A 20651-nucleotide genomic window follows, 5' to 3' on the forward strand; every position below is an offset into this window, starting at 1 on the left:
GACCCACTGACTGGGCTGTTTAGTGGTGGTGGTGGTGGGTAGTGGCACTGAAATGAAGTGACAGTATGAACCTGTTTCTGAGCCTCCCTCGTTTGCTGATTTCCTCATGAAGTGTCTGTGTTCAGGCACAGTGAGCCCTGCACTTCCAATTTCTCTGCCTGGCCCAGCACAGGACAGGGATGGGAAGAGGGGGAAAAAACAAGTCTCAGGTTTCTCTCACTGACACTGAGTAGGTATATCAAGACAATAAATCCTGCCTATAGGTCTGGATTTCTACAATTAATATGAAAGATAGAAGGACCTGATAAGTTCTCCAAACCAGCCTTCTCCAGAAAGCTGGTTTGGTCTCTCCGTAGGCTCTGTGTAGCCTCATCTGTTGTATGGTAATTTCTTACCTTAAGTGAGAAGGGGGGATGGGCACCCTGAAAGCTTCCTGTCTTCATTCCAATGTGCTACATGATGTTCTCTCATGCCTCTACTGAATGACAGTAACTTCTGTCAGCAAACTTCATCAGCTGTGGTACTTTCATGGTATAATTTAAGCAGCCCTTTTGAAGACTAGTCACCCTCTATTGCATAGTCTGTTCTGTACATTAGTTTTCTTGTTTTTTGTTTGTTTTTTATTCATTAGGCATGAAGATAACTAGAACATTAATAGTGAGGATTTGGGAAAAGAGTCTATTCGAGCGAGTGGATCACGGACTTTATTTCATCTTTACTATGGATTCTGAATAAAAATGCAGAAGACCATCTAAATTAATATGTAGAAAAATAAAATTTTGGCAAAACAAAAACTGTTTAGGGAAGTTAAAATTGTATACTAGTATCTTCTGTATGTACTTAGTAGTGAAATATGTTACAGGTAGCATTCTAAGACGTCAGTTCCATGGTTGTAAAAAAAAAATTTTAAGTTAATGAAATTTACAGTACATACTGAAATAATGCTACAAGTGGAAATTTAAATTTTTATATTAATAGGGAAGCCCAGCTTGCTAAAGCAGCATTAATATTCACATCAGATTTTAACTTGTTATACATTTTTGTAGTTCAGTAAATGTCCTTGATAATGAAAAACAAAAAGTGTTATTGGAACAAAAATAGTAATCTATGTAAAAAGGAGGGGGGAGACCAAAATATTTTTTATAAGCTTATTCAGATACATGGAATTTTCATGAATTTAAGAGGAATGAAGATATGCAAACAGTCACAGAAAATCAGTAGACTTGAGTTTTCAAATGCTTATGTAAGTCTTCAATCCATCTGGTTTTATGAAACCAAAACTTTGAACACAAACAAAAGCAGAAAAGTTCACATTACCTTTTTATATGTTCCTAAGTATCAAATTGCATCAATTTATTATGAATTTAAAGAACATCACATATTTTAAAACTAAAGTACAGAAGTGCCTGATTCTTTTTAATTCCACAAATACCTAGCATCCCAAAGTAACATGTAAACAAACCTCTATGCTACTCAGTGAATTCTCTCCAATTTCTAGAATAAACTAAATGGTAGTAGATCTAGTATATGACTTTCATGTAAGTTACGGTTTCATTCATGACTCTGACTATATTAGAGATGTAGCAAAGAGGGAAAATTTTCAACTACTGTATTTATTTAAAACAAACTGACAGGTTCAAGCACCCATCTTAAGAAAAGCCAGCAGCATTTTTTAACATATTCAAAGTAAGATTTTGGCCTAAGCCCTTAATACCTTCCTGAACAGCCATGCAACAAAACACCCTCAAGAGGTGTTACAAAGGGAAAAAAAACATGGAGTAATTTGTACTTCTTCCCCTGGATAACAGAAACAAGGTAAAGCAAATCCAGATTATTTTTGAATGAACGGCTGTCATGTTTAATACACTCTGAGCTCTATAAAACTAGAGCCACTATCATATATGCTTATATAGATATATACTTATTTTTAATAAAGTCTCTTGCTTCCTTCAACTTCAAAATTTAAGGATGATTTTTTTCCTAGTCAGTCACTTCAAGGGAACAATAAATAAAGTAGAAAAGGATGAACTGTTTTGCATATTTCTGTGGAAGAACGGAAAACATTTATACTTTGAGGGGTTCAGAAAATTCACTGTACAGAATGAACAGCTTATATACACTATCTGTGCAACTTTTCTTGGCTGGGGTATTTAAATGCAAGAGCTCCTCCAAGACAAGAAGCCACATTCATTCTTGTCCAAATCCCTCTGTCTCTTCTATTGCAAAAAGAAGTTTTTCCTTTAGTTGTTCATAACTCTTATATGGTGGTAGATCCAAGCGATTAAAACTGAACAAAAACAAAAACAAAATCAGATGTGTTTTCAATAAAACAAACTCTGAAAAGACTTCTAATACAATATTTTTTTAAAGCACATTTGAAAAACTAACTGGAAGAATGTAAAAATTTTGCCAGAAGTATTCTAACACACAATTTACTACTTTATTATTTACTATTATTTACTAATTTATTACTTAACAAATATAATATTAAATATACAAATTTTCTTACAGCAGTCAATTCAAATTTAAGACCTAGTCACAAAAATATTTTAACGTTTCCCAGAGAAAGCTAGAATTAAAAATAATAATTGTAGCAATATGGATAAAACTGCTGGAATTTTTTTTAAAGAAGCACTAATTTTTCTCTTTTCTATACTATTATTGTTACATTGTGTCCCCCTAACTTCTCTTGGGTTAAAGAGTCCATTTCTTTCACTCACCCACCAATTCATTCATCAGTTATTTATTGAGAATCTTTAATATATCAGGTATTTTTCCAGGAGCTAGTGATACAATGATGAAAAAGTAAAGTCCTTGTCCTCACTGAACTTACATTCTAGGGTGGAGACAGTCAATAACCAAATATATATTTTTGTCTTTTCAAATAATCTCATCATATGTATAACCGTTTCTAAAATAATATGCTTACAGTCTTGCTAGACTCAAAGGATTCCCTGCTGGGATTAACTGATGAAATGTAGAAAATATTGAAAATGCTTAAAACATCAATGTACTGTTTTACAATTTACAAAGATGTGAAATAACATTTAATTTTTTTAAGATACAGCACTGAGTAGCTGGGTTAAGATTCAGGAGTTTTGGATTTTGGTCCCCACTATTAGTGTCTAGTGAAATAGCTCTGAGAAGTCAAAACCTTTCTGTACTTTCATTTTCTCATGTGGAAGGTTTCTATAGATTATCCAGTTCCCTTCTACTACTCCTACCAGTTATCTGCCCTTATAAGAGTCAGGAAACCTGTAAATCAAGAAAGAGCCTTTTGAAACAAGGCAGCCAATTAAAATGGTATTCTTCTCAGACCATGTTATTCTGTTTGAAAAGTTGTTAATTTAACAGTAACAGTTAAGAGGACTATATATCTTCCCATTGTGTGCCCCCTCCCCACCCCCACCTTTAAACTATGCCTCAAGGTATAGTCTGATTCTGAGCTGAGGTCAGGAAAAAATTTTTCAATAGAGCCCTATACTAACCAGTCACCTGCCTCTGTCAAATTGTCATTCTATTTACTAAATATCCCCCATCTTTTCCCTCCTGATCATTTCTATTGCTACTATATTCTCCTATATATACTTCCCCATCATCTTTTATCTAGACCATCAGTATTTCCTGCCTACTGATCTTGCATCCTTTTTTTTTTTTTAACTTCTTCACAACCTATATAGCCTTATATCATTGCCAGGGGTACTTTCTTAAAAAGACATGATGGTTTAAAAAACCTCTGCTGCTTCTAATGACTAAGGATGGGGAAGTGGGCAAGGAAGCCTATGCTGTTTGGTATAGCCCCTATCAACTTATTTAATGTTCTCCAAGCATACCACACACTTTTCTGTTCTATGACCATGCTCTTATGGCTCTCCTATGTTCTGGAATACCCTTTTCTGCCTATAAAAATATTATTAAGAATCAGTCCAAATGCTACAACTTCCTCCAAGAATTCTCCTTGAACATGTTATACAGACTTAATAATTCCCCTCTCCATAAGCTTTTTTTTTTTTTTCAGAAGGACGAAGTAAAAATTTTATTTTTCACATGTGAGGACCTAGCAAATGCTGTAAATTCTTGGATTTGGTGAAAATTAAAACATTATACACAAACTATGGTCATGTTTATCCATGAATATAATATGGAAGGTGAATATATGTAGAGAGTTGGCATTTGTAATACATAAGCTTTTTTTACTTCTGTTTTAGCATTTACTTTACTCTGTATTATGACTGACTGTTTTTTTTCCATTAGATTCCAAAAGCCACAAGGGCAGAGTCATCTCTACTCTCCTAACACAGATCCATTCTGTATACAGTAGACATTTCGTAAATGTTGAGTTGAACCACATAAGAAAATGTATTACTTTAAAACATCCAAAACAGGGTTCTGTTTTAAGACATCAGCCATTATGTTTTGTGCTGGCTTACAAAAGGACAAAGACATCCTAAAATCTATTCATCTTTTATTGAGTACTTACTATGTGAATATCAGAATACTATTTTAAGTTTTATTTTAGCTTTTGTTTTAGTTTCAGCTTTGAGTAAAGTTTGCTACTTCTATTTTCTTATATATAAAAAAGGAAGACATCAATACTTTTCTCATGGACTCTAAGGGAACAGTACTCTGTTGGCTTGCTATACACTGTATATAGCCTGCAGCACCCCTGCCCTGAAAGCTGCCACCTCACTAAGCAAAGCACTGGGGATGAAAGCAGTAGGACCCAATCTGAGAATAATCAGGAATGCTTCCACCATAGATTATGGCACTGCTTACCTCAGTCACTACCGAAGACTCAAGTCTTTCTGGGTCATCTATTTTCATCTAAATTCTCATCCCAATACTGATCAACCATATTTCCCCTGATCTGAATTAAATCCCCACCTGTGTCAGACCTTTCCAATCCATTCTTTTGGACTTATATTTTATGATTTGCAGGCTTCTATAGTCTTAACAACTCCTCTCTTGCCTTAACTGAAATCCCGCTAGTCTGAAATATTCTATTTCCTCTGCAGCCAGTAAACAAACTTTCCTCCTCTGAGGCAAACACAGTCTGGCTATGCAGCCTTCTTTCTGCACTTTTTGCTATCACCTGCTGACCATGTTCCTTCACTCAGTGAAATCTCTGGCACCTTCTTCATAGTCCTCTCATTCACATGGGTGACATGCAATGCCACAGCCTCTCAATTCTTGCCCTTCCTCAGTGACCTGTTCCTCTACTTCAGTATCATACCTTGAACCTTGTCATCACCAGTAAAGGAAGTTACTAATTAAAACACTCTATTCTCTGATTATCTGTCTTTCCCAACTTATTTCAATTAAAATGCCAACCTTTCTCACCATCCTATCTTGTCCTCAGACTCTTCCTATCTTCACTTTTTACTTAAGCCACAGCCCATCATTATAATTACTTTAGAGGTCATGGTCCATCATTATAATCACTGCCTTGCAAATATTTTAAAACCCTCTCTCTCCTTTTTGAACTTACTCAAACTCAAACCCTGAATGAATACAACCTTCTACTTTCTCATTCCTTGTACCTTAACAGTTGAAAATTACTGCAGGGAAAATCTGACAGCTTAGGTAGATTATTGTCACTTTAGATGAACTAGTAGATCCAAGTGGACAATCTAATGTTATCCAGCATTCTCAGCCATATTTCTACTCTATGACAGCTCTCCTTTCTTTCTCCTCAAGTCTTTCCTTTCTTCACTGTTAGCCAGTGACCTCAACCTTATACTCTGAGAAAACAAACCAACGGTGGATTAAACTCTATTCTTTCACAAAATCTCAAATCTATCTATAGTTTACATCCAACTTTCCTTCCTCTTCTGTTACAACAGAGGAAATGTTCTTGTTTTTATAAAAGGCGAATTCCTTAACTCACACTCAAGATCCCAATTTTTTTCATCTTTCTTAAAGAATTTTCTTCTTTGGTTATGAACTCTCTGTCCCTGCCTCAACAATCTCTCCTCTATTGGATTCACCAATTTAATCTAACCTGGTGTTCTCAAATGTTTTTGGTCACAGGATCCCTTTTCACATCTAAAAATACTGAGAAACCCAAAGAGCTTTTGTTTATGTGAATTATAGCTGTTGATATTTACCATATTATAAGTTAAAGCAAATTTTAAAAGTAATTTACTTTGAAATAAAAGTAAAATTTTTATGAAAAAAAAGACTGTTTTCAAAAAAGCAGTGAAAAGAGTGACCTTGTTTCATATTTTTGCAAATCATTTTAATATCTGGCTATTTTAATAGAAGACATCTGGATTCTGATACCTATGTGGGCATTTATTCTGTGGGACTATATTGTTTTAGATTAAGCATATGAAAACTGTCCCCATACAGACATGCAGTTAGAAAACAGAGATGTACTCAAGTCATTTTTTTCAGATAATTGTGGATATTATTCTTTGATAGCATACTAAATTTGACAAGGTTATGCCTAATATGGGTTTTGAAACCATATCAAATAACTTTTTGTACTCTGTTATATGAAATCCATTGGTTTATTTTACACTTTGAATGCATGTTTTACCCATGCATGAGTTTGTAACATCATGCATCGGTCATTTGGAAATACTGGTTCACCAAGTTATAAAGAATTTTCAAATATTAAAAAAAGTCTTGGGAAGCTGTCAAGCTCAAGATGGTACATACAAGTTTTGCAAAATTCTGATTTTTGCAAAATCAGAAACCTCAATTTTATCATCAGCAACAAATGCTGTTAGTGGTTTTCCTTAAGGTGACAAGTTTTACTTCATTAATTCATTAATAAACTTCATTAATTCTCAAGGAAAAAAGTCTGAATAAACAGTTTGTCTGTCACGTTTTCAAGTAGAAAAAGTGTTCCAAAAAGAAAGCAAGCTGTTCAGCTTACAACTCAACAACTGCCTAAAAGCTTCCCCTCAAGACAGCCACCAAAGTGCTTTATGCAGACTTCCCATTTTGTCATACAGAATGTTAAAAAAGCTACATACATACTTCAAGCAACAAGATTTAATAAAGTTAATAGCTTTTAATACTTCATAAAGAACAACCTTCAATAAGCCTGGCTTTTTTTTTGCTTTAAACTTCAAATGTGTGGTGTTGAAAAATGCAGAGATAGCAGTTTTGTGCCACTGCCTTGACTTGTGCTAAGTCACCAGCAGTTGACCCACCATTACTTTGGTACCACAAGTGCAAATGTCAAAACAATAAAAAGGCAAAAATGACTTAGTGTGAAAATAGTTTTGATCTCCTGAAAGAACCACGTACATTTAAGCCATCACCATCTTTTGCCTGGATGACTATAAGAGTTCTATAACTAATCTCCCCGCACTCACTCATCCAATTCCCTCTCTCCTCTGTTGCCAGACTGATTTTTCTTGGATCTCATTATCTGCTATTTAAAACTCTTCAAAGCCTTCTAATTGTTCTTAGAAACAAATTCCTTATAATAGCCGATAAGGCTCCACCATAATTTAGCCCCTGCCTACATTTCCAAATTCTTTTATCCCCTCCCCGATTCATTAAGTTCCATTCACACCAAGGCATCTTTTATTTCCTTGAAAAACGACCCTGTACAAAGAGTGCACTTCCCCTGTTTCTTCCCACAGCATGCTATTTATCAAACTCAACTTAAACATCACAGTTTCCAAGAAACCTCCTTGACCACCCAATCCAAAGGAGGTTCCCCTCTAGTTGTTCTCTTGGTTTCCTTTGAAGGACTCCTAGCATTTGCAAAGAGTTGTTTACCTGTGTGTCTTTTGTGTCCCCATCCCCAATGGAGCGCAAACTTCATAAAAGGCAGAGAGCACTTCAATCTCATTCTGTACATAGTGGGTATGCTAAATATTTGTTGAATCAATGGATACATTTCTCAAGTATTTATATTAACCAATCATTCTAATGTGTTTAGTTATAGAATACTATGTTAATCAGCCTGTTCTCAAAATTGAAATTCTGACTACTTTAATGAATAAGAAATTATACTGGGTCTTACATTAAAAAAAAAAGACTCTGGCTTTCACCTTCCTATTTAAGATTCTTGAACTTACCATGTGTGGCTTCTTGGTAACCAGGTATCTTTGCCGACTTTTTCAATGCAAAATTTTTGAGGCCCATTACTTCCTAAATCAGGAAAATAAGACAAAATTTATCTGGTCCTTTACACTTTTTGGTAACTAGTCAAATAATAGAACATGTCACATAGTCAACCTGAATGATACAGAATAAACTACAATGTAAGTTACTTCTGCCTAGAGAAACTTCTTATTGCTGCGAAGATCCAGCAATAAGAATTACAAAGTGGAAAGATAAGTATTTCTACAGCATCTTGCTCCCTTCACAAAGCAATGGCCAACCAGGCTTTGTGAGCAGACTTTCATTTTTGTGTTACAAGTGTATTCGATATTAACCATTAATTTGTCTTTCTTCCGGTAGATGCCCTACATAAAGCACAGAAGAAGAATCCTTAGGTTCAAGTCTGTTGTATGTCTAAACGCCATTATTTTCCCAAAATTATCTACAGAGAAACTGCATTTACCCATGAGCTCAGCAAATCCTCCTAGAGGTAAACGGCAGGTTCCAGTGACAAACTGCAGTAGTCGCATTCTTACTTCATTGTCTGTCTCTTTCACAAACTGTGTAACAAAATCAAATTTACTTTAATATAAAATAAATACTAGATTATCTTCAATAGTGAAAATAGTAGAGCCTTAAATTATTCTTAAATTTCTTCTGGAAACTTAAGAATTTAACTTGAAGGAGAAGAAATTTAACACAAACTAGTTTTAAAATATATGTGGTAAGTGGCTGCAGCATTCATCATTTATTCAGGCTAGGCACTATGCTCGGTACACTAACAATCTTTTACTTCAGTTAATCCTCACAATCACACCATAGGTTGGCCACTATTGTTATTATTATATCCATCTTACAGAGAGGAAATGGAGGCCTAGAAAGGTTGTCATTTGTCCACTGTCAGACCGCTGACCAGGGCAGATGTGGCTGGGCTACACTATTACAGCTGTCACCTGTTGAGGCCTCCTGCCATGTGCTGTGCCATATGCTTTTTGTGTATTTGGCCCTTACGACAATATTATGAGATAGTTACTATCATTAGTGTCCGCAGTATACATATAAGAAAATGGAGGCCTGGAGAGGTGAAATAATTTGTCCTTCTCAAACTGCTAATAAGTAGCAGAACTAAGATTTGAACTCAGGTCTGGCTGAGCTCTAAACCACTGTTATCCTGACCCGAGCCACCTACCCTTCTCCGCTGTAAGCTACCAAAGATGAACAAATACTTCCCAACTGCCACTTTCAATAGTTTGTGGTATTTTCTTCCACTAAACATCATTTTCCCAATTCTCTTCTTCATACTTGAAAATCTAAAGTATGCATTCTTCTAAAAATATATCTAGTTCACAGACTATCTCTTTTCAAAGTGGACATAAATGGGTAATGTGAAATACTGATCTGAATTGGTCTGAGTATCTTACAACCGAAGGCAAGGAACTTAGGGAATAGTCTGAGAGTAGAAATGTATCTTAAAAACAGGGACTAAACTTTAGGTAACAATAGGACAAAATGTTGTGCTAATTATGACCAAAAATGTTTCTGCACAGAATTGTGCTGAGGCAACATATTTCATCAAGACAAAGAAATACAGCTTATTACCAGGTCTGGCATAAACCTCACCACTGTCCCCGAAACAAACCCAATTCAGAAAACACAACTATTCATTTGGATTTACATAACTCAAGGCTTAAGCTCCTCGAGTATATAAATACAAAGTCCAAAGGGAAAGTCAGGGAACAAAAGGAGTAAGAAGCTGGTAATGAGCCTAAAAGGGAAGATTACAGATACCTGCACACATTCTGTATGTGATGCAATTCTGATGTTTCAGGCTTGAAAATAGAGTTATTCTTACCTTTTTGTTTATTTCTTTATTTTTTTTTTTACAATAGATAATACATGCACATAGTGTGGAACTCAAAGGCAGTAGAAGGGCACAGCAGGAAGAGCAGCCCACACATGCACCTCTGCTTCAATGTCAGCTCTCTGCAACTGCTGCTCGCGTGCCCTCTACCTTTACAGATGCTGTATTCATACACTAGCAGACACTCTGTCTATACAGAATATATATTTTCCTTTTAACCAAATAATATACACACCTTTTTCCCCTTAATATTGTATTGAAAAATATTATCCTCCAATATTTTTGTTAATTTGCATTAAGAAAAAGAATGATGACAAGGTACAGAATTACATAATGGATATATTACAATTTATTTACTCAGTTCCCCCTGACGGACATTTAGGTGTCTCAAGTCTTCACTAGTGTACCAATAATGTAGCAATAAATACTCTGGTATGAGCCATTTTGCATATGTGAAGTGTATCCATAGGATAAATTTCTAGAAGTGTCCACACTTCTTTAAAGTATGGAGCAATAAACATATGACATATCCTTATGAAAAGATGCAACCTTTGGAAAATCTTTCTATAGTAACAGAAAAACCCAGGCTTTTCACCTGAAAGTGAAACAGTTAAGCACAAGTACACCAGATGTTCAGTTACTAAGCTGCTCAAATGAGTCTCAATTAGTAAATTTATGTGGATAATATCCCTGGCCTAGAGATTTTAAATTTCAAACAACACACAAACAAAAGAAAGGAGAGGGAAAGAGAGAGAAAGAGTGTGTGTGTGAGAGAGAGAGAGAGAGAAAGGAGAGAGAGGAAAGAAAAGTCATTCCTGGACATTATCCTCTAGATTGTTCTAACTCCCTGGCATATTATCACCTTTAGAGGAATTAAGTATCTGCATTGACTTTCTCATTAAAAACATACTTCCTCATTTACTTCTAGAATTAAGTGGAATTTATAGAATACTTTCATACTACTAGAAAAAAAAGTTATACCTACAACTATTACCATTAAGCTATTATTTAAAGAAGATAGTCATTTATTCTTTCATTTAGGAAAAAAGCAATGGAAAATCCTTTAACAAGTATTCACACTATGCACTTCCGACTTAAAATTCAAAGACTAAATACCATGTCTAAAAGCAGTCTCAACTTTAAAAGTGAACTGTTTTCAAACCCCCATTTCATTAGAAAACATTTTCTTTGAGTACTTTGATTCAAAAAGATAAAAGCAAATACCTGCCAAAACCAGATGATCTGCTTGCTGTTTCTGGTATAATGTCGATACACCGTGTTTCTCTGCCAATCTGCTAAGTCAACCTCCTGCATGCCACACAACATGACCTGGGAAAGGAGCACAGTATCAGGTCACAGTAAAGATTTAGTGAAGAGAGTAACCATATGACTGAAATCTGCTAATGCCCAGCTATGCACATGCATAATTATGTAAACAGCTATGTGTACATCAAATAAAGGTCACAGTAAGCAAATCCAACAAAATCTGTGGCAATTTAACATGCAGAATTCTATGGCACTTTATCTTACCCATGTTTACTGAACTTAAACTGAAAACATTTAAAGTAACTATTCATCAAGAAAAACATCAGCTGTGTGCCAGAACAATCTCTTTTACTATAATTAGACATACAGATTACAAATAAATTTCTAGTTCTTCTTTTTCTTAAATCTATGCTACCTTATCTATTTAAAATTAAAAATATACTAACCTCTTGTTATTCATCTATCCAGGCTTTGGGAATAAAATATTCTACATACGTGACATTTTCAAATTAACTCCAGTTTATTATATATGGGATGAAAACTATTTTTGGCATAATAAGATAAAAAAGTATAATACTTTATTTCTCATAAGTTAACTATGATCTATAATTTACATACAATAAAATGTGCATATTTTAAGTACAGAGTTAGATGCTTTGACAGATGTATACACCGGTGTAACCACTACCATAATCAATAGGTAGAATATTTCCATCGTGTCCCTTGTCGCAGTTAAAACCACCATCCTTATCTTTGGCTCTAGGTGATCAACGATTTCACCATAGACTAGATTTTTGAGAATATGAGACAATACTACACATATCCCCTCTCTTTTCTGTTTTCTTTTCCCGCTTAGCACAATGTTTATGAGATTCATCCATGTTGTTGTGGGTACCAGTACTTCTTTCATATTGCTGAGTGGTATTTCCTTATATAAATATACAACAATTTATTTATCCTCTCCCTTGTTGATGGATATTTAGGTTACTTCAAATTTTTGATTTTGATGAATAAAGTTGTGACAAACACTTATGGAAAAGTCTTTGTGTGAAAATATACTTCATTTCCACATGAATAAACACCTACTAGTGGAACTGCTAGGGCATAAGGCTGATGTATATTTAACACTGTACGAAACTACCAACAGTATCCCAAAGTGGTAATTCATTTAGTTTGAATTTGCAATTCCCCAATGACTACTGAGCATCGAATGTTTACGTGCCATCAGTATAGCTTCTTGGGCTTCCCTGGTGGTGCAGTGGTTAAGAATCCGCCTGCCAATGCAAGGGACATGGGTTCAAGCTCTAGTTTGGTAAGATCCCATGTGCCACGGAGCAACTAAACCCATGCACCACAGCTCCTGAGCCTGCACTCTAGAGCCTGCGAGCCACAACTACTGAAGCCTGCGCGCCTAGAGCCCGTGCTCCACAACAAGAGAAACCACTGCAATAAGAAGCCTGCGCACCGCAACGAAGAGTAGCTCCTGCTCGCCGCAACTAGAGAAAGCCCGCACGCAGCAACGAAGACCCAACACAGCCAAAAATAAATAAAATAAATTTATTTAAAAAAGAAAAAAAGTACATAGCTTCTTTTTGTAAAGTGAGTCTTTACTTACTTTTAAAAAATTGTCTTTTTACTGAGTTACAAGTTTTTAATATATTCTGGATACAAGACCTTTGTCTCAAGAGTTTCTCTCAGTGTGTAGGTTGCCTTTTCATTTACTTAACAGCATCTTTTGAAAGGAAGTTTTTAGTTTTGATGAAGTCCAACATCCTTTGTGGGTGTGTGTGGTCTACTGCTTTACTGTGTTCTTCCTAAGACACTTCTGTCCACACTAAGATTTTTCTATGTTTTCTTTTTCAGTTTCATATTTATGTTTATGATTTATTTTAAATTAATCTTTGTTTATGAGCTGAAGTAGGGGTTAAGATTAATTTTCTTCCATATGAATATCAAGTTGATCCAGCATCACTTGTTTAAAAGGCTTCCCCTTTCTCCATCAAACTATATTGCTTCTGATGAAAGCCAATCGACAATATACATATGGGTCTACTTCTGGACTCTCTAAGTGTTCCACTGATCTCTTTGTCTATCCTTGCACAAATACCACACTATCTTAATTACTATGGCTTTATAATAAGTCTTGAAATCTGGTAGTTAACATCCTACAAGCTTGTCCTTTTCAAAATTGTTTTGGTTAATCTAGACCCTTTGCATTTCCTTGTAATTTTAGAACTAGCCTGTCAGTTTCTATAGAAAATTCTGCTGGGATATTGACTGGGATTGTGTTGAATATACAGCTCAATTTAGAGAAAATTGACATATTTACAATATTGAGTCTTCCAATACATAACATGGTATATCTCTCCACTTACTAAAATCTTCTTTAATTTTTCTGAGCAATGTTTTAAGTTTCTAGTGTAGAGTTCCTACAGGCCTTTGGCTAAATTTGCTCATTTTTTTTATGCTTTAGTAAATGAAACTTTGAAATTTCAATTTCTAAATGTTTGCTGCTAGCATATAGAAGATATACAATTGATTTTTAAAATCACTGACCTTGTACCCTACAGTCTTACTAAATTCACTATTATTTCTAGTAGTTTTTTGGTAGGTCCCTTAGGATTTTTCTAAGTCGACAATCATGTTATCATCTGTGAATAAAGGCAGTTTTACTTCTTTTTAATCTTTTTGCTTCTACTTTTGCCTTACTGCATTGGCTCAGGAATCTGGTACAATGTAGAACAAAAGTGGTGAGAGTGGACAACTTTGCCTTGTTCCCAATCTCAATGAGAAATATTCAAGGTATCACCGTTAAGAATGATGTTAGGGTTTATCTTTTTTGTTGATGCCCTTTATCAAACTGAGGAAGTTGCCTTCTATTCCTAGTGTGATGAGAGTTTTTTTTTTTTTACAAAGAATGACTGTTTTATCTTCTTAAAGTTAAAACAGATTTTAACCTATAAAAAGGGGCATGGCATGATTATGAATAACCATTATTTTGGATAATGGTGTGAATATCCCTTATTGTGGTATTATTCATGGTTAAGAGAGACAATGAATGGGAGTAAAAGAAAGAACAAGAGGAGAAAAGTCAAGGCAAAGCAAAACAAAACAACACGAATGTCCATTTTCTCACAGCTCTGTACTATGAGCTAAAGGTAAATCAGTAATCAATAAGGGCTTTAGTCTCCTTCTCTGTGTAAGGAAATTATCTTATGGCCAAGCTATTTCACAAGCCTCTATGTAAAGACTGTAAATGCTGCCAAGGGTGATGTAAAGTATGCACCTATTAATATCCTTGTCGATTTACTGTTCCAGTTTCATCTCAGCTCTAATGTCAGGCTCTTGCCGTAACATCCCTCCTTCACTGAGTGGGCCTCTAAAGCAGGAGTTCCTAATCGGGGGTGTGGAATACTTTAGGTCTACGCATTTTGAGTATACGAAGTTTTAAAATTTTCTTCAGATTCTTAATGAAGTCGGTGACTTAAAATATGATTAATACTACTCTAAAAAGTATCTTCCATTCTACTAATGCATTTCTGCTAATTTGTGTAAGCAAGCTATTAAGAGATGTTAACCAGGTTTACAGAGTCTACATGTAATTCAGGCTCAGAGTCCTGATTTTCATATACTTGCCATGTCAGAGTTTCTAGAAGGCTAATTCCTACGTAGGGATATTACTGTATAAAATTTAAAATGCTAATACTTCATATGCACATTTGATTACACGAACAAACCAAGTTTCTTAATAGAGGACCAAAGATGGCTGCCCCCCAAAGAAGGTGGGGGGAAATGCAAGCACCTTCCTAACGCCCTGCCTGTGTTCTAATCTAATGTGGAGAAGACTTGGAGAATTCACAATAACTAATCATTAGGGAAATACAAATCAAAACCACAGTGAGCTATCACCTCACATCCATTAGAATGGCTATTATTAAAAACAAAAACAGAAAATAACAAGTATAGGCAAAGATGTGGAAAAGTTGGAAGCCTCACATACTTTTGGTGGGAATGTAAAATGGTGCTGCCGCAATGGAAAACAGTGTGGCAGTTCCTCAAAAAGTTAACTAGAGAATTACCATATGATCCAGCAATCCCACTCCTGGGTACATATCCAAAAGAACTGAAAGCAGGGTCTCAAAGTGGTATTTGTACACCCATGTTCATAGCAGCATTATTCACGATAGTCAAAAGGTGGAAGCAACCCAAAGATCCATTGACTGATGAATGGATAAACAAAATGTGGTATATACATACAACGGAATATTACTCAGTCTTAAAAACGACAGAAATTCTTACATATGCTACCATATGGATGAACCATGAGGACATTATGGTAACTGAAATAAGCCTGCCACAATAAGACAAATACTGTATGATTTCACTTATATGAGGTAATGAGAGTTAGTCAAACTCAGAAACAGAAAGTAAAATGGTAGCTGCCTGGGGCTAGGGAGGAAGAGGAAATGGGGAGTTGTTTAATAGGTATAGAGTTTCAGATTTGCAAAATGAAAAAGTTCTGGAGATTGGCTGCACAATACTGTGAATATACGTAACATTACTGAACTGTACACTTAAAAACGTTCAAGATGGTAAATTTTATGTTATGTGTATTTTATCACCAAAACAAAAAAAAAAGGAAAGAAAAGAAAAGAAAGAAAAAAAGCATTTCTGATACATTGTACTTCTAACAATTCTGAAGTACAGTTAAGACCACTAAGAACTCATGACTTAGAAATCTAATCTTTGAGGTAACTCACTACTAAACCAGGAGTTCCCCAAATTATTAATAAGGTTGCACTCACTCTTTAGGAGCCCTAACAGTTGGCACTGATTGATGATTCTGTGCTCATGACATCAGCACATTTTGGAGAACTTAAGACCTTTACCCAATGCTGGGATTTTAGTACCCCCTGAACATTTGGATGAATGAGAGAGGATTGAAGATTGTGCCACATGATTTTAAAACTTGTGGACATTCTTTTGTAAAAGTGTGTAACAACAGTCCCTCCTCCCATTAACATTCCCTATAATAGCATAATAAAAGATCCTAACCTCCAATTCTTTTTCATCAAAGTACTGCAGCCACTGAAGGGGAACAACCTCATTAAAACCATCCAGGAAAGCTTTGGTCTGTTCTTGTACTCCTCGAGAAAAACGCCACTCTGTCATTAAACTGAAAATAAAGATGGTATTTAAAAACAGGTAATTTGTATGTGAGGTAAAAGGCTAAAAACACAGAGTACTTCTTAACCATCATTAAAAAAGAAAGTGAAGAAAATCAGTATGCTGTATGAATCGTACAGAATTCAAGAGAACACAGTTTCACAACAGAAGTTGTGGTGAGCACTATTAAGAGTCAGTTAAAAAGGGAAAGTGAGATGGAATAGGAAATGAGCATTAGAGTGCTTAGGCAGGCGTGGCTCCAGGCTTGGTTTTGCTACTATCGAACAGAGCACCTCTGTCTCCTCATCTAGAAATGAAGAGGCTGCCAATGTTCTCTGATTTTTGATCGGGACAAAAGTAGGATGCATACAGCGGGTGGCAGTGGGAAAGTGAAGGTCATCATACATACTCTTATTTCAAGAACACTGGTACTGTTGAGAAGAACTTAAATGTATGTCAGAGGCAAGGGAACTGGGTTTTTTGTTGTTGTTTTTTTTTTACTACATTTGATTTTTGAGCGGTGTCAGAGCATGTTTATAAATTGAGAGGAAGACTGAGTAGAGAGAAAAATGATTAAAAAGGCTAAGTGAAAGAGGGAATGAATGTGGAACATCTTCCCAGAGGCACAAACAAGGGATAAAGGTAAGGGTATAGATAGTTCTAACATGCTCTAGTACTTATAGAAATTAAGGTCAATCAGGTAATCACCTTACCCAATATATTCATCTTTATTCTCCTCCGTCACCAGGATATTGGAACCTCCCAACTTCAGGTCATGTGAAGTAACTTTTCCCAAAATCTCCATGTCAACAGAAAAGTACATTTCTAAGCCACATTCTTCAATATTGTTGTCTCTGGGTGATATATACAACCGCTAGTTAACAAAATATGTAAAACTGATTTCAAGAAAATACCTTATTGAAAGATAAATCTTCAAACCTTATCCAGATAAGGGAGTTATAAAATTCAGTATCAATAGATTCCAAATCCTTAATAGTCAGTTTTTTACTTAGCATACGCTTGTAGAAGGGTAAAGAGAAACCAGTATCAATGAACTTTCCATGAAAAAGTGCCTGCCAAGAAAAACAAAAAATGTTATTTAAAAAATTACAGAGTAACAATTTTCTTATTCAGAGCACAATGATAACAGAGAAATCATGAGGCTTTACAGGCAAAAAAAGTAATAAGTAATCAGCATAAATCATGAAAACGTAAATATTATATAAAATGCTAAGTATGGAAAACAAATTTACAGAGTTAAAACAGCATCTCTTTAACTGAGGTCAAACACTTAGCTTACCATGTCCTATCAAAAACTGTAAAAGAGGATGATAATGGAGCTTTATCAAACCCCCACTCTTTCTAATATGTTTCACGAATTACATTAACCCCACTGGATGGAGAAATGAAGGCATCTCAGGGCCACCGTGCATGCACCTGGAAAGACCCCACCCCCGCTTTCTTATCTCACAGTTGCCTAAGAGATCTTCAAGACTAACCCCGTGGTGCCTTCACTCCTATTCACAAGAGTCAACGCAGGAAGTCCCAGACCTGCAGTACCTTGACTCTCACCACGATCTGCCCGTCCACTTTGATATCTGATTCCATGTCTCTCATCTCCCCAAACTCTCAAAACCACCTACTGTGTTTTGCCCTCTGAAGCTCATGATCCATCATATTAGCAAAATCCCCCACATCCTCCACTCATTCTTTGAAGATCCTTTAGCATCTTGTTGTAACACAAATCTGGCATTTTTCTGAGGACCCTGCTTCCTTTCAAATCTTCTCAGAGGGATGGCTGTTTCTCTCCTATCCTCCCTCATGTCACCAGGCCTAGGAGTGGGGTGTGTGTTGCTTCTCATTACTAATGTCACCTCCCTAACCTGCCCCAGCTTTCAATTTCAAGCCCATGCCACCCCACTGCCTTCGTGGCTCACCACCCCCAACCTCCTTGCCGCAGTCATCCTTAGGTCTCCGGGTTTCTCCCCTTTACTCTTCAATGCTGTGTTTTTTGACATGACCACCATCATTCTGAAGATTTCAACATCTACACTGATGATTCTTTTACTACCCTGGAGTTATAGTCCTTTCCATGATCTTAGTGTCTAACTTAGCTAAACATTCTCAACACCATACCCTAGACACTATGATTAGCGCTAGCTGCAATCCTGCATAAACTCAGTTCCAAACACCTAATTTTCCAGCTCACTGCCCTTAGTAATAACACCAGCAACGTTTGACTCCACTGGGATCTAAACAAATCAGGGAACCTGTTACCTTATCACTCTCTCTCTCTCAGCCCCCTTGTGAAGTTCTCTCTCCCCTTACTCAGTTTAGAGTCCACCTTCAATCATCAAAATTCCTCCCTTGTACCTTCAAATCCTGTCTCCCTGGTATAAAAATACATCAATACCTTTGTATTTCTGGCAAAATCCAAAGCCTAGCTAAATACAACTGTCCACCCACTCCACGCCTATGCCTGGGCAGTGGAACATGCCAGAAGTGTATATGCAACCATGCTGACTGGTTCATGACCAACGCCCTCAGGTGGGAGCCCACTGCATTCACAGTCTCCCACTCTCCCAGATGACTACTTCATTCCTCAAGTACCTCCTCACTCTGAGCTAATGATCTTGCTTTCTATTTCACTGAGGAAACAGAGCCATTGTAAGAGAACTTTTGTGTGTTCCACCACATCTGCTCACTGATAACGTCTGAATCTATGTACTCTTATTACAGAGAAGCTCTCTATTGCTTCTCTGTGCAACTAAACAGATCTCCTCCTTGCTCTCCTATTCAAGGTCATTGCTCCCATATTCCCTATCTCGCTGACATCCTCAAATTCTTTCTTCTCTTATCATCAACAGAGAAGATGTTTCATCCTCCTCCTATTCTTGGTTCCTTACGTACTTCTGGTTACTGCCCAACTTCTCTATAGTCCTTTATAGCAAGCTTCTTTAAAAAGATCTGCTTATATTTGTTGTCTCCACTTTTCCTTGCATTCTCTCTTCCTTTCACTCCCTCCAATCGTTCCTCTCCACTGCCCCTGAGTATCATTCACCTGGCCAAGTCAAAGGGTTACTTCTCAGACCTCAACTTGCTCAGCCTACTAGCATCGGACACAGTTGACCACTTCTTCCTTCTGGAAACACACTTCCTTCTTCCTCTGTCTTCTGGAAACCGTTCTTATTTGATTCTCCTATCTCCTCCTTTGCCTCAGCTCTTTTGCTGGTTCCTTCTTATCTCCCCAGTTTACGTGTCCTTAAACGTCTTCTCTGTCCACAATTACTCTTTAAATGGTCACACGCCTTACCTTGATATCCCCTCATGGCCAGCCTTGTATATCCAACTACCTATTCTACATCTCCACTTGAGTGTCTGCAGGCATCTTAAACAAACCGAATTCCAATTCTGGACTCCCTCCACCCCCCACATTTCCTCTGGCCACAACCCTGCTGTCCTGGGAAACGGCAACTGCAACCAGACAGCTTGGTGCCGTACTTGACTCTCCCTCACACCCTGCATATAAATGGTCAGGAGACCCTGTTGGCTCTACCTGCAGAATATATTCAGAATCCAAAGCATGCCTCACTACCTCCACTGCTACACCGTTCAAGTCCAAGCCACTACTGCTGCTCACCTGGGTTGCTGCAAGTGGTCTTCCTGCTCCTCCTCTTGCATTCCTCTGCCCTCAACTACAGTCTCTTTCTACACAGCAGGAAAGTCAGCTTAATAAAACCTAAGTCACATTATGTTACTTAGACTATGTCACTCCCTGCTCAAAATGCTTAAGGGAATTTCTCAAAGATTCCACACACTACCTCTCAACCTCATCTCCTACCACATTCTCTCTCAGATACTCTGCTCCAGCCACGACATTTTTCATTCAGAAATGTACTTCCACCTAAGACCCATTTTTCTTGCTGTTCCCTATGCCTAGAATATTGTTCTCCAAAATATTTGCATGATTCAACCCCTTACTTTCTTCTTATTTCTGTTCATGTGTTACCCATCAGAGGCCTCCTCTAGTCATATTAAATAAAAGAGCAACACTGCCTTTCCTTCAGTACCTACTTATTTATTCTTTGCCTCCCTCTAACAGAATTTAGATCCCTGAGAACAGGGACTGTGTCTTTTTTTCATGGTTTCATCCCTCTCATACTATGATACCACATAGTAGTAGGCACTCAATAAATATTTGCTAAGTGAATGAACAGACAATAAAGTGCAAATAAATAAATACAAACACTTCTCAAGAAGGCCATAGTCCCACAAGACCTTCTGCAAAGCT

At 36.6% G+C, this 20651-nt stretch overlaps 1 protein-coding gene across 4 annotated transcripts in view; it reads right to left on the bottom strand.

Moving 5' to 3' along the window:
* Positions 1 to 1592: 1592 nt before the first annotated feature.
* Positions 1593 to 20651, bottom strand: part of WWP1 (WW domain containing E3 ubiquitin protein ligase 1) — a 112515-nt gene continuing 93456 nt past the window's right edge. For 2 of the 4 annotated variants that reach the window (XM_027089766.1, XM_027089768.1), the window contains 7 exons: positions 17300 to 17433; positions 17074 to 17214; positions 16250 to 16370; positions 11153 to 11257; positions 8531 to 8627; positions 8043 to 8115; positions 1807 to 2287 (listed from right to left, as the gene is read on the bottom strand). In XM_027089766.1, the coding sequence (XP_026945567.1) occupies positions 2188 to 2287; positions 8043 to 8115; positions 8531 to 8627; positions 11153 to 11257; positions 16250 to 16370; positions 17074 to 17214; positions 17300 to 17433 (771 nt within the window). In that variant the 3' untranslated portion in view covers positions 1807 to 2187. Of the gene's footprint in view, positions 2288 to 8042; positions 8116 to 8530; positions 8628 to 11152; positions 11258 to 16249; positions 16371 to 17073; positions 17215 to 17299; positions 17434 to 20651 lie in introns of all 4 variants that reach the window. The other 2 variants (XM_027089767.1, XM_027089769.1) reach the window with 2 other exon arrangements.

Source organism: Aethalodelphis obliquidens, unplaced genomic scaffold (genome assembly GCF_003676395.1).
Source record: "Aethalodelphis obliquidens isolate GAN/ISIS:26980383/991018 unplaced genomic scaffold, ASM367639v1 scaffold68, whole genome shotgun sequence".
Lineage (NCBI taxonomy): Eukaryota > Metazoa > Chordata > Mammalia > Artiodactyla > Delphinidae > Aethalodelphis > Aethalodelphis obliquidens.